This window comes from Lycium ferocissimum, chromosome 6 (assembly GCF_029784015.1).
Source record: "Lycium ferocissimum isolate CSIRO_LF1 chromosome 6, AGI_CSIRO_Lferr_CH_V1, whole genome shotgun sequence".
NCBI classification, from domain to species: Eukaryota; Viridiplantae; Streptophyta; class Magnoliopsida; order Solanales; family Solanaceae; genus Lycium; species Lycium ferocissimum.
In genome coordinates this window covers 70,385,017-70,399,192 of record NC_081347.1, presented here as the reverse complement: position 1 = coordinate 70,399,192, position 14,176 = coordinate 70,385,017, and the positions used below count along the sequence as shown (strand labels likewise).

The 14,176-nt window shown below is 36.7% G+C and overlaps 1 protein-coding gene across 1 annotated transcript in view; it reads left to right on the top strand.

Annotated features, from left to right (window-relative positions):
• Window positions 1-743, top strand: part of LOC132061602 (uncharacterized) — a 2,512-nt gene extending 1,769 nt beyond the window's left edge. Inside the window, exon 3 of the mRNA XM_059454379.1 lies at window positions 233-743. Coding sequence (XP_059310362.1) covers window positions 233-743 — 511 coding nt within the window. The remainder of the gene's footprint in view (window positions 1-232) is intronic.
• The last annotated feature ends 13,433 nt before the right edge of the window (window positions 744-14,176 follow it).

Here is a 14,176-nt window from a genome sequence, read left to right as displayed (position 1 = left end):
AATAATGTAAATGTTCTTGGAACAGTAGTGAACAAACAACAATAATAAAAGGGAAAAGGGTCAAACATAACCCCACCCCCCCCCCGGCTGGTTATTAAACTTTTCAAACGTACCCCTCTTTTAATAGAAATATCCGAACCCCCCAAATACCTATTTTTTTGACCCGACCCAATTTAACCCGCCCCAATAATATATTTACCCCTAATCAACTAAACAATACCCAAACGTTAAGCACCCCACCTCCAAAAGTTGATCTTCCACCTGCCTCACCTCCCCCAAAACCAACAAGTTCATCGCCATCGCCTCCAAAAGTTGATCCTCTACCTGACGCACCTCCACCACAACAAAACAATCCACCAAGTTCACCTTCACCACCTCCAATAGTTCATCCTCCACCTGTATCACCTTCGCCACCAGCACAGAATCCGGATCCTTCTCCACCACCACAATCAGGTTCATCCCCTCCACCACCTTCTCCTGTGAATTCACCTCCACAGTCGGCGTCTGTACCACCACAAGGTTCACCTCCTACCCCACCCTCTGACCCTCCTAATAATTCAGCCCGTTTACTACTTCCACCTACGAATTCACCTCCATTGCCGTCATTTCCGCCACTACGAGATTCACCTCCTACCCCATCATTGGGACCTCCTAATAATTCACCTCCTTCACCACCAGTTCCTTCAGGTGGCACCACTACCAATAGTTCCAGCAATTCAGCAGATAGCACAAACCGTCTCTAATGTTTATGAAGGGGTGTTTAACGTTTGGGTATTGTTTGGTTGATTAGTGGTTAATATTTATTAGGTCGGGTAAAAAAATGGGTATTTGGAGGGGTTTTGATATTTCTATTAAAAGAGGGGTATGTTTGAAAAGTTTAATAATGGGAGGGGTATTTTTGATCAAAAATAAGTTCGGAGAATATTTTTAATCTTTTTTTCAAAATAAAGGAATATTTTTGACCCTTTTCCCATAATAAAATATACTCACGAACATTTTGCGAATCTTTTGAGTGACAACCAGCTAGAAGCCCATATTGGAAACGCGGTGTAGCAGTCAATAGTGACTAAAGAAGCAAGTAACAATTAAATCATACTCCCTCCATCCTAATTTGTTTTTATATTTTTTGCTTTTCTAGAGTCAAACGAGTTGTGCTTTTGACCATAATTTTTTATATATTTTAAATTATTAATTATGGTGTAGTACTTTTATAGTTTTCAAATTTGTAAATATTATTTCGAAAAATTTAAAGATTCTAAGTTCAAACACACGGTCCAAATTAAGAAGTTTGACTCTTGAAAAGCAAAAAGTATCAAATAAATTGGGATAGAGAGAGTATCAACTATTTATGCGAGTTCGAGTGCATATTGTACACTCGCGTGGCTAAGCTTTTACCTCATTTTTGCATCGAATCTGACTATTTAATCATAATAAGTAAAATATACATTAATTTGAAGTATATGATTTTATTTGAAATTGTTCTAAAAGTGTATAAAATAATCGAATAAAAATTAAAGTGAAAATATATACTACTAGCAATGAAGGTTTCATGCATAACATTCTACGATGATTGCTAACCGAAGCTTCACTAGTACTTTTTATAAAAAGTTCCATTCTAACTCTATTATTGTAATGATATACGCATGTTTGACCTTTGACTTTCAACGTAATGCCTAAATCTATGTTATTGGAAAATAGATAGTCAATCAACAAATCGGGATTGGTTACACTCAATCAATTGGATAAACAACCACTTCAAGAACTTGAGACAAAGAAAAGTTCTTCTTCAATCGGATCAAGTCCTTTTGAGTGGCGGATCCACCGATAATATTGTCTCCGAATATAGCAACAGCCCTCGCACATTTGCCTCTGATTTCGCTACTGCCATGATTAACACTTTGTTTGGATCGTTGTTACCCATCGTTTTGATCATGCCAATCAATCTAATCATTGTTTTGTAAATATAAAGATAATAACATTTTTTTTATTTGGATTCATTTGTATCACTCTTGTATTACTTTGTAGTAAGTTCTACTAAAATGCCCTATTGTAAGTATTGAATTTATTAATACAATGCGGATGGGTAGCATATGAGAGCGGTTGACACCAATGTTCATATTTTTTTTCTATCAATACATGCCCCTGCCAAGATAAGCAATATCATCATTGCCTACAATGTTCATATGTTTGTTGGCAATATGGATCAAACCGATGGGGATAATCCATAATTTCCTTCTACTAACATCAATTTTTTTTAAAAAAACTTTATAGTGAAAATGTATTCAAGAATAATAACCACGATGGATTTCATCGTGGGGAAACAACAATGTTTCGTCTTATCCTTTTTCTTGGATAAATTTTGCAGCTATTTTGAAGTCATCGAAATTGAGTTTGCAAATTTATTTCTTAAAATAAGTAAAGCCAAAACGTAGAAGGAGATAGAAGAAGGAGGAAGATGTAGAGAAGCAGATAAACCAAACGTAGAAGGAGACGAACGTAGAAGACGTAGGGTAGGATATTTGGGTGGAGTTAAATAATATAGGATGTAAAATAGAATTATGAAATATTAAGTAAGGACATAATTGGAAAGAGAAATTAGGTAACAATGGGATAAACGATTGTTATATAAAATTTTCTACGTAACGAAAAATTTAACAATACAATCAATGAGTTTTAACTAACAATCAAAACAAACATTGTATTTGTAGTAACGATACAATACAATACGATGGGTAAGAACGTTCCAAACATAGTGTAAAATGGGAGATATTAGTTCTCTAACTGGTCAAAATGGGATCATAAGAACTGTATGTGGCTTATAAATTGTATCTTTCAAAAGTCACTATCACTTGTATGGTTGCATAGTATATTTGTATTCATTTGATTCTTTCTTTATGTATTGTGTTTCAAGAATGAAATAAACTCTTTGTTATGCTCTAAGGATGTTAAAAGTTGTAATCAATGTTTCGTAATGTAATTATTCAGCTCCATTGATTAAGTTAGAGTAGCCTCAATATGAAAAAACAAGAGATCGTGGAATAATGAAAGAGATCTTCATGCTACTGAGCGTTAAAAAATCTTCTTATTTATTTCGCAAGTTTATTTCAGCCAATGTTGTTGTAAAGCTACCCAGACGGGAAGCAAAAGAACGAATCTCCATATATGATTTAAGATTTAAAAGAAACAGAAAATGCAAAATATAACTATACTCTAATGCAAAATATGACTATACTCTCAGCACGCTTGCCCTTGTACTACTAAAGAATACAAAGCATACTCTCCTAATTAAATCAAATTAATCAATTTACATATTTGCGATAACAAGATGAAAAAAAAAATTAAGCATATTATGTTACGAAAGTTAGAAATAAATAACGGGATAGTCATTTGAATTTCAATTGATCTATGATCATTTCTGTAGAAAAGTGTTTTTGTAATAACTTCTAAAAGATGAATTTGGGTCTATGTGGCAAAAAAGAGAGCTTTAAGGAGCAACATGCACGGTGGCACGCACATGCACGAGATGAAAATATTAAACAATCAATCCAAATACATGTCCAGCCCCTCAAACTTGTCTATTTTTTTCATTTAGACACTTAAACTTGACTTTGTTCCTATTGAATACTCGAACTCATTTCTGGATGTGCCTATTGAACATAAATCTCCCCATTTAAAACAGGCTAAGGTGCGTGAGTCTCACTTCCTATGATCTGGCAAATATAACCAGTAAAAACAGACACGTGTTGAAGAGAAATGCCAAAATTTGAAGGGAACAAAGAAGAAAGTGGACGGAGTATGCAAGGTGGAGGAGAATTTGACGCAAAGAAAATCATATAGTATCAATTTTTTTTCCGACGAACTCCATTTAGCCGTTGTTGTCGCCTCACCTTTAGCTTCCTTACCCATTTGTTGCACACAAAAGAAAAATAAGAAGTGGGTACGAAAAAACAAAAAGATATGTCTATGTTTCTTTGTTATGGGTTTTTTGTCAGGAGGTTGAGGATTTGAAGAAGAAGAAATTGGCTGGACATCTGGAGAAAAGCGGAGTTGAAAAACAAAGAGGCTAGAACTGAATTATTCCGGTGAAACTTTATTTTTTTGTTCGTTTACGCGCCTAAATTCGTGTGGGAGACACGCAGGTTGCCATGTCATCAAGATGTGTTTAATGGGTACACTTTGGTATAGTTTAAGTGTTTAATAGGTTATTGACTTAGTTTAAGTGTCTAAATGGAAAATATGAACAAGTTTAAGGGGCCACATATGTATTAAGCCATTTATTTATTACTCCCTCCGAACCATAATAAGTATCATAGCTAAAAAAATTTGTCCCATAATAAATATCACCTTAGGAAACCAATGCATATATTGATTAGTTTTTTTCAACTTTGCCCTTGGACAAAAGAAGTAGTAGTACTCTAAAGGATGATGGTTGAATTCCCAATATCAAAAGATAGACTACTTGTGCATGTTCTAATCATCAAAAGGAAAAAGTAATTTTTTTTTACATAAGGATAATTTGGTAAACTTCACACTTCATCATTAGTTTCTTAATATGCATTTTTTAACTAAGGTGACACTTATTATGAGACGGAGAGAGTACTAAATAGTTACTGATAAATTTCTTAAATATGTACTATTAATTACTCACTAGTTATTTGATAAAAAGGTAAATTAGTAATTTATGGTGACAGGTTATATGAACTTTCACACTATCGGCATATATAACGTGAATATATATTATAAGAAAAACATGTCATAAGGACTATCGCTTTCGGAATAGACTCTGACTCTCCCACTCCAATCGTTGCTTTTCTTTCTGTTACTTCGAAAGTAGCTGCTTCAGTTTCAGCCACTCGAATTTTCGATATTCCTTTTTATTTCTCATCAAACGAATGGCATCCTTTTCTAGAAATCCTAGCTATTCTTAGCATGATATTGGGAAATCTTATTGCTATTACTCAAACAAGCATGAAACGTATGCTTGCATATTCGTCCATAGGCCAAATCGGATATGTAATTATTGGAATAATTGTTGGAGACTCAAATGATGGATATGCAAGCATGATAACTTATATCTTTGTTCTATATCTCCATGAATGTAATAGATACTGCTACTGTCGTTGATAGTTGACCTTTGACATTTCGTTATATTATCCTTTGACTTTCTCATTTCAGCTTAAAGGTCGATTAATAATTATAACTATTAACCAGATATCAAATCATTGGAAAGAAAGTCCGACCTCTGCGGCTTTCCGAAAATAGGAAAGAGAGGGATTTTATATACTCTCTCCGTTTCATAATAAGTGGTATTTTTAATTATGACATATCTCTAAAGAAAACTATTCAGTTCTAGAAATAAGAAGTGTTTTACTAATTTATCCTTAATCAAATGTCTTGAAAAGAAATAGATCTTTATAAACGGTTTCTTGATCATGTGAAATGTATTTATTTAAATAAGGGTAAAATATGAAGAAAAAGATTAATAATGCCTTCTTAATTTTGTGAAACACCACTTATTTCGAATCAAAATAAAAAAATAAAAAAATCACTTATTTTGAAACGGAGAAAGTAAAAGTGAAATAATGTCAAAGACAAGATGTTGTATGCCTATTACACCTATATAGATGAAAAACCTAACCAGAATCTTTGTCAATGCTAATAATAAAATAGGGAAAGAAATCTTTGTAAAGACAGCTTATTAGAAAAATCCAAAAAGTACCTCATTTAATTCTCTTATGGAGTATATATTAGTAGCGAATGCGATAAGTATTTATCCCACATTGGATATATGCACCAAACTAATAAATACATAACAAATAACTTCACAAACATGATTATCGCAATATTATAGTTAACTAATGAACATTCTCACCTTAATTTATCAGATAATCATAGTAAACTAGAGTATAAAGTGGCAAGAAAAGCTATTGACTGTTTGAACACAATGTGAATTCTTTTGAAATAAAATGTTAGATACTGCTTTCTGTTTAATCATTCCAGAGTCTAACCAACAGCGTGGCGTTCCATACAAGTTACAAGGTGCCCTCCCAAAAAAAAAAAATCTACCAACCAGCCTATTATGAAATTTAACCAAAGGAGTTGAAAGTTCAAGCAAAAAAATAAAGGGCAAAATACATCAAATCAACCCTAAACTATACCCAAAATGTCGATGTCACACTTAAACTATACCGGTGACCTAATACACACTCAAACATTTTAAAAGTGAATTATTTTACCCCTCATACATTTATAACCAGCTGCACATGGGAAGGTGTAATACACTCGCCTGCCATGTCAGCGCCACATCAATGCCATATCAATAAACTGCCAAATTTTTTTTTTTTTTAAAATCCATGTCATTTCTCTACCCCAACCCCAAACCCTTTTTCTTCATTTCACCAACACCACCCTCCCCTCGCCCCTCCCACCGCCATTCTCCTCCTTCTTCCCGGTCAAACTCCACCACCAAAGCAACAATCCTCCATTGGTATACTTGTGAAATATCCATTGATGTAACGTTGATAGCAAATCTTTTTAAAATGATGAAAATTAAAATGAAGAAGGCGGAGCAGTGGTTCCTCCTTGGCAGTGACGGGGAGGACGAGCAGTGGTTGCCCCCTCCCCCTTCTCTTCATCCCCTGGTTTTTTGTTTTTTGTTTTTATTCTCTCTCCTCCCTTCATGCCACCACGCCGCCGCCCCGTCTCTCCTCTTCACGCCAGCCCACCACACCCCCACCCCCCAATCTTTTCCTAATCCTTTCTTGTTCTTGACAGCTTCAAGCTCCAACGAGCTCCCTCTCGAATTTTACTTGCTATCTTAATCGTCATGATTTTCTTAAATTTCAATGAGAGATGAGTATCTCCAATGCAATTCACAAGTAACTAAAAGTATTAGAGTAGGGAGTTCCACAGAGAAATTGATAGAAAACTTATATACTCCCTCAGTTCATGGGCATGAAACAGAGCAAACGCCCTTTACAAACAACAGCCCGCCATATCCGATGATTATCGTAGACTGGTCTCTTTCTTCAAACCCAATTTCTGAAAATTCCCCAATTTAAACAATACCCACTTATCTAAATCCCTTATTTCTCCACATTTTGTTACAATTTCGTCCTTTGAAGCTTATTTAAACAATACTCACCGGAAAATAATTGATGGGTTTGATGAGAAAAAATGAATTGATGAAGAAATTAAGTTGTAGAGAAGTGTGATGAGAAAAAAATGAAGTAGAAGACATGGAAAATGGGGCGTGATGAAGAAAAGGCCTGGGGGAGGGGAAGAAGAAAGGGACTCGGGGGGGGGGGGGGGGGGGGTGATGAAGAAGAAGTGTGGGGTGGGAGGAAATGAAGAAGAAAGGGGTGGGTGAGGGTGGGATGGGGTGGGGTTAAAAAAAATTCAATCTTTAAATTAAAAAATGAAAAATTCTATTCAAAACGCGTTTTTTTATTTTTATTTTGATATTTTGTGCCACATCAGCAGCTCAGGGAGTAAAATAATTCACTTTTAAAATGTTCGAGTGTGTATTAGGTTACCAGTATAGTTTAAGTGTGACATCGACATTTTGAGTATAGTTTAGGGTTGATTTGATGTATTTTGTCAAAAATAAAGTAATAACTTGTTCTCCCATCACCAAAGGATGTGGTGCAGCGGATGGGGATGTTCCTCCATTAATCAGAAGTTTCGATTCAAACCTTGGGTATAAAAAATCCTCGGTAGGGAGCGTTCCCCCCCCCCCCCCCGAATGGGGCTCTATGTTAGTGTCACGTTTTTATGATGACAATTTTACTTGTGTAGGTATAATAAGTGAATTGCACAAGGAATAATCCAAGCCACAAATCGCCCCAACAAGATGGAAGCCCACAAAACGGCTCCGACAATTTGGGCTCGCTCAAGTGAAGCCTTCTCACCTAATGGAATAACGGCTCACAACCGGTGTACCAAATCATTCAAGAAAGGAAACGATACCTTCAGCATTATTTTCCAGCGATACACAAGTGTTCCAACGAAGGAAAGGGCAGCTCCTACAGCTGTACCAAATCATTCAAGAAAGGAAACGATACCAGCAGTACACAAAGTGTTCCAACGAAGGAAAGGGTATCTCCAACATTAAAAGAAGGAAGATCTCTTGAAATGGAACAATCTTGTTGATTGACAATCTTGCCTCGACGCACGAAAGCGACAACAGCTCCAGCCTTATTCTTGGAAATAGAATCGATAATTTCTGTTTCCACGGATCAAAGCTCTTGGGTTGATCTCTCTACAAACAGCTATAAAAGGAGCTGCCTCACAAACCTATAGGCCATGCTTAGTCTCATTATCCTAATACTTTACTTTACTTTTCATAAGCATTGTATATCTGAGTGATTTATTGTGTAAGAAAAAAAGAAAGGAGAGTTATAATTTAGTTTGCAAGGCTTTGTATCAAAAAGATTAAGAGCGATTGAGTGTAGACGTAGGAGCTCCATTCAAACCTCGATTGTACCGAACCTTTAACTAAAAGCTGCAGAGATCACCCTTGCAACCCAAGGGGACTGGACTAGGATTCACATTGAATCTGAACCAGTATAAAACTCCTGGTGTCATTTACTTTTACGCATTTTACGTTTAGTGTTTTCGAGCAAGCGATCGACTGCGGTCTAACCTAGTCGACTACCGAAGAAAAAAAATTGCAATTCCCCCTCTTGCACTTTCAATTGGTATCAGAGCAAGGTCTCACTTTCAGTTGCTTAACCGCACGTGAGAAAAGATCAAATGGCTGGATATCAAATCCCTGGAGCAATATTGCAAGATGGGCACTCCATAACAAGACCGCCATACTTCAATGGTGAACACTATTGTCATTGGAAAGAGAGGTTCAAAATATTTGTGCAGTCAACAGATTATCAAGCCTGGATTGTGATTAAGAAAGGGCCCAAACCCATTCCAAACACCAGCACTGAAAACAAGGAAGACACGGATACTTCAACAATAGATCTGGAATCACATGACATTACAAAAGAACAACAAGAGACGCAAATAAACGCCGGGCAATAGCCTCTCTGCGTGCGGTAAGTGGAGAGAAGTATGCAAAAATTTCAAATTGTGATACTACCAAAGAAATGTGGGATAAGCTTGAGGTCACCTATGAAGGAACGTCAAAGGTAAGGGAAACAAAAATTGATGCTCTAAGACACGACTATGAAGCCTTCATGATGAAAGACGATGAAAACATTGAATCAATGTTCACAAGATTCAGCAAGATCATTGGAGAACTAAAATCCCTTGGAGTAACTTACACCAATTCTCAACAAGTAAGAAAGCTTGTTAGAAGTCTACCAAAGACTTGGAAAACCAAAGCAATTGTCTTGGAAGATGGAAATCTAGATAAGTTCACGTATGATGAGTTAAGAGGAAATCTGATAGCATTCGAGAAAAATCATATTCAAAGATATCAGAAAGATGAAAAGAAGAAAGTGATTGCTTTCAAGGCTCAAGTTGAAGAATCTGATGATGACTTTAAAGAAGAAGAAGTTGCCATGATTTCCAGACATGTGATAGAAGCCATGAGACGATCAAGAAATAATAGAAAAGGAAGCCTAAACTTTAGAAAAGGAAAGGCCTCCACTGGACAGTCAAAGAATGATGGGAAGTGTTATGAGTGTGGAAAATATGGGCATATAGCTTCTAAATATCCTGAAACAAGAAAGAAGCCAACTAGAGGTTATCAAAAACAAAGAGCCTTCAGTAGTTGGAGTGAAGATGAAATTTCAGATGAAGAATCAGAAGAAATTGAAAATGTGTGTTTCATGGCTCTCGAAGAAAGCAATAAGGTAAGTTCTCATCCCTGCTCTAAATGTGAAGAAACACAAGAATTATTAGATCAAACTCTTGTAGACCTAAATAATGTCTTTGATGAATATAGGAAATTGAAGAGAGAGAAAAGGGAGTGGGAGTCAAAATTAGAAATCTGCGAAGAAGAAAAAGATTCTCTTCAAAATGAAGTTTACAATTTACAATCCAAACTAGATACTTTACTAAAATCTTCCAGTCACAGTTACACCAAGTCAAACCAGTTAACTGATGAAAAAAAATCTACTGGGAAAAGGGTCTTACCAATGAATGAAAATCATAAAAGAAAAACAACTGTTGCTTTAAAAACTGATAAGTCAACTAGAACCTCTAAGTCAACTGAGAAAAGGCCTGGAGTACATAGGTCAATCAATCCGTGTAATAAGGAAGGAAAATCCTTTCAAACATGTTTCTGTTGTGGAAAACTTGGCCATAATTATCATAACTGTAGATTTCGTATCTCAAATGCACCTGGATGGGTATGGAAACCCAAGAAAATTAATTGCGTTGAAACTAACCATCAAGGACCCAAGAACCCTTGGGTACCTAAACAAGAGTAAAAATTTTGTCTTGCAAGAACACCACAAGAAAAAGAGAAAAGGGAAATGGTATCTAGATAGTGCATGTTCAAGACATATGACAGGCGACAAAAGTCTATTCAAAATCGTCGACTTTAATGGAGGACTAGTAACTTTTGGAGATAACTCAACTGGAACCGTAATCGGCATTGGTACTATCACTTTTGATAACTCTTGTGATATTTCTAATGTTTGGTTGGTAAAGGGGCTTAAGTACAATCTTTTAAGTGTAAGTCAGCTATGTGACTCTGATCTTGAGGTAAGGTTTAGTAAAACAGGTTGTGTCATAGAGGACTCCTCTGGGATAAAAATTCTTCTTGGAAGCAGAAATAAAAATGTGTATACTCTGGACTCTCTCAAAAATCCTACAGGTCATATATGTCTGGCTTCAATGGGTGAAGATCCGTGGATATGGCACAAGAAGCTTGGTTATGCAAGTATGCGCCTAATTGAGAAACTGGCAAGACATGATCTTGTAATAGGATTGCCAAAACTCAATTATACCAAAGATCATATATGCGATTCGTATCAAAAAGGTAAACAAACTAGAAACTCTTTCAACTCTAAAGATATTGTGTCTACATCTAAACCTTTGCAAGCAACTTCATATGGATCTTGTTGGTCCTACTAGAACTGCTAGCATTGGAGGAAAAAGGTATGCATTTGTTATAATAGATGACTTTTCTCGCTTCACTTGGGTAATATTTCTTGCTCTTAAAGATGATACTCTAAAGAATTTTAAGTTCTTTTATGAGAAAGTTCAGCGTGAGAAAAGATATTACATCACTTCCATTCGAAGTGATCATGGAGGAGAATTTGAAAACAAGGCTTTTGAAGAATTCTGCAATGACCAAGGATACACTCACAATTTCTCCTCACCTAGATCTCCACAACAAAATGGTGTGGTTGAACGGAAGAACAGAACCCTTCAGGATATGGCAAGAACAATGATCGTAGAAACAAACTTACCACATCACTTTTGGGCTGAAGCGGTAAGTACAGCGTGTCATATTCTAAACCGACGTCTAATTAGACCAATTCTCAAGAAAACTCCATATGAGCTATGTGTCACGACCCAACCCCGTAGGCCGTGACTAGTGCCCGAGCTGGGCACCCAAACACATTTATCAAACGGAATCGCGTACAGATGACTTATACGTATATAAATATCAGATGCTGTATCAAATTATCTCAAACTGTCTCAAACACAAACATATATATACCAGAAGCCGGCAAGGCTATCATATGACGCAACGACCCAAAATATATATAAATGCAAGCCGACAAGGCTGCCACGGCGAATGGGATCGCCCAAAACATATAACATACGAACACACCTATACAGAATAGGCACAACCCACATGTACGTCTACAGACCTCTAAACAGAACAACAGAATCATGTGACGGGATAGGGCCCCGTCGTACCCCTGAACAAACAAATATATATACAACGGAAGAATATATACCAAAATGTAGGCTCCGGAATGAAGGAGCACTCAAACGACGAGAAAAGGTGTTCTGGGCGGCGGATCACCGGCGTGCGTACGTACTGCGGGCATGAAACGCAACCCCGAAGAAAGGGGGTCGATGCGGAATGTGTGCGAGTATGCAAAGCGAGAAGATACGATGGGCGAGTCATAATCGAAACAGAAGTACAGAAAATAAGTACAATATGCAAAATGTCAAAATATTTAGTTTCGAAATACAAATCATGCATAGGGCTCAAGAAATATGGTCGCCCGCCCGTCAATGGCGCCATAACACATCATACTCCAGAAGATTTCATATCTCCGAAACCCGACATAACACATATCACATATACACGGTACCCGGCCCTATAGCAAAGGGGCTCGGCGAACCGGATACATCATAACACCAAATACACACGGTACCCGGCCCTATGGCAGAGGGGCTCGGCGAACCGGACACATCATACTGCCGAATATAACACAGTGCGCACGATGACAAAATCGGCTCGAAAACTGGCGAATGATATCGCAGTAGAATGCACGAGCAGAGTAGTGAGAAAACCATATGCATATAAACAATAAATAAACAAATTACTTTCCAAATTCGGTGACCAAATATATTTACCGACATCCGAAAGTGCAGAAATAAGTTTCGGGTCAATCGGAATTAGTATACGAAAGTTACGAACTTCTGAAGTCGTTTTTACGTGTCAAAACATATTATAAGAGTCAATGGAATAGTTAAAACAACCATCATTTATTAGTCGGAACAATAGCCACAAGTTTCCTTTAAGTATCGTACAGAATGTATCAAATAGAGCGATATAAGGAGGTCTCGGAATTCGTGGGCCCACCTCGGTCAAATCGAGGCGGCGTACACAAACTGTGATCGTTAGACCTTATGGAGTCATCTACGAAAGTTTCAGGACTATCTAATTCCGTTTGCAAAAGTTATGGACGTTTAACAGTACGAGACTCCTTTAGGGGCAAAAGGTTCCAAAGCATAAGGTTCATAATTCAATCTTATTGAATTGAATAAGGGTCGTAACCATACTCAGATTTTGTGGGAATAGAGCCTTTCCGAGGCTCGTATCATGGCCTATCATAACTAAGACATGCCAAAAGAAGGAAAGATAGCGCTTTACATACCTCGTTCACTTCTTAAGCTCTTCCAAACTCAAGTCCCGAACTCCTCAAAATCTACAATTGGTCACAAGTACCAAATGTCAACTATAAGCCTTAAGAATGCAAGTTTGGAATTAATACTTGTCTATAGAAATTTCGACAGCATTTCCCCTATAAATACAACATCCCCGAGAATTCAACTCGGCCAAATCAACAACAACAACACCAACAATCAAACCAACAACATCAATAATCAATTCAAAACGCATTCTAACATTAATAACGCTTTCCACATAATTCAACAACATTCCATCATATTCAATTTAACTACTTACGTTCAAACCAACATTAACGCTCACACATCCAATTACTAATCCAGAACTATTCAAACAACATTCAAGAACACTTTAAACAATTCACACAATATTTCAAATAACCCGACAATGCTCGACTTACCGAAAACTATCCCAAACCGAGAACCACAACCATAACACATTCTCACTTCCGAATCATGATTTGCACCAATAATCCACACTCTAACAATGTCATTCTCATAAATATAGGAATTACATTAAATGCACATTAGCCTCTAAATTAGTCCATAACAATTACAACGACAACTAGAGTCATTAAACTCTCATTTCCAACATAGAATCCACATAACGACAACAACTAAAACACTAAGTAACATTAATTCATTCCTTGTCATACAACAAGGCCTATATTCGGCCAACCCATCCACAACCAAATTTCATAATTTTCATTCATTTCAACACACTACACAACTAAACATGCTACATAGAATTAATTTGTCACTTCAACACAACACACATCCACACGGCAACAAGCCATGCACACGGCCTCAACTCCAACATGCTATATTTCATGAATTTCATCCATTTTCATCTACTGCAACATGCACACATCATTCATAACACATAAAAACAAGATTAAACCTTACCTTTCTTCTCAACTCCACAACTTAGCTAGGGTTAGCAAGGATGAAAACGAGCGGATTGTTGCCTCAAACAACAACTCCACGTTAACAAGGACCCTTCAATTAGTGGGTTTGCTAAGAAGAAATAATTTTGTGATGGCTAATTCTTGGCCTTGAATTTTTCCCCTCTTGGCCGAATGGCCTTGTTCTTGGTGTTCAAGTTCTTGATTTTTTT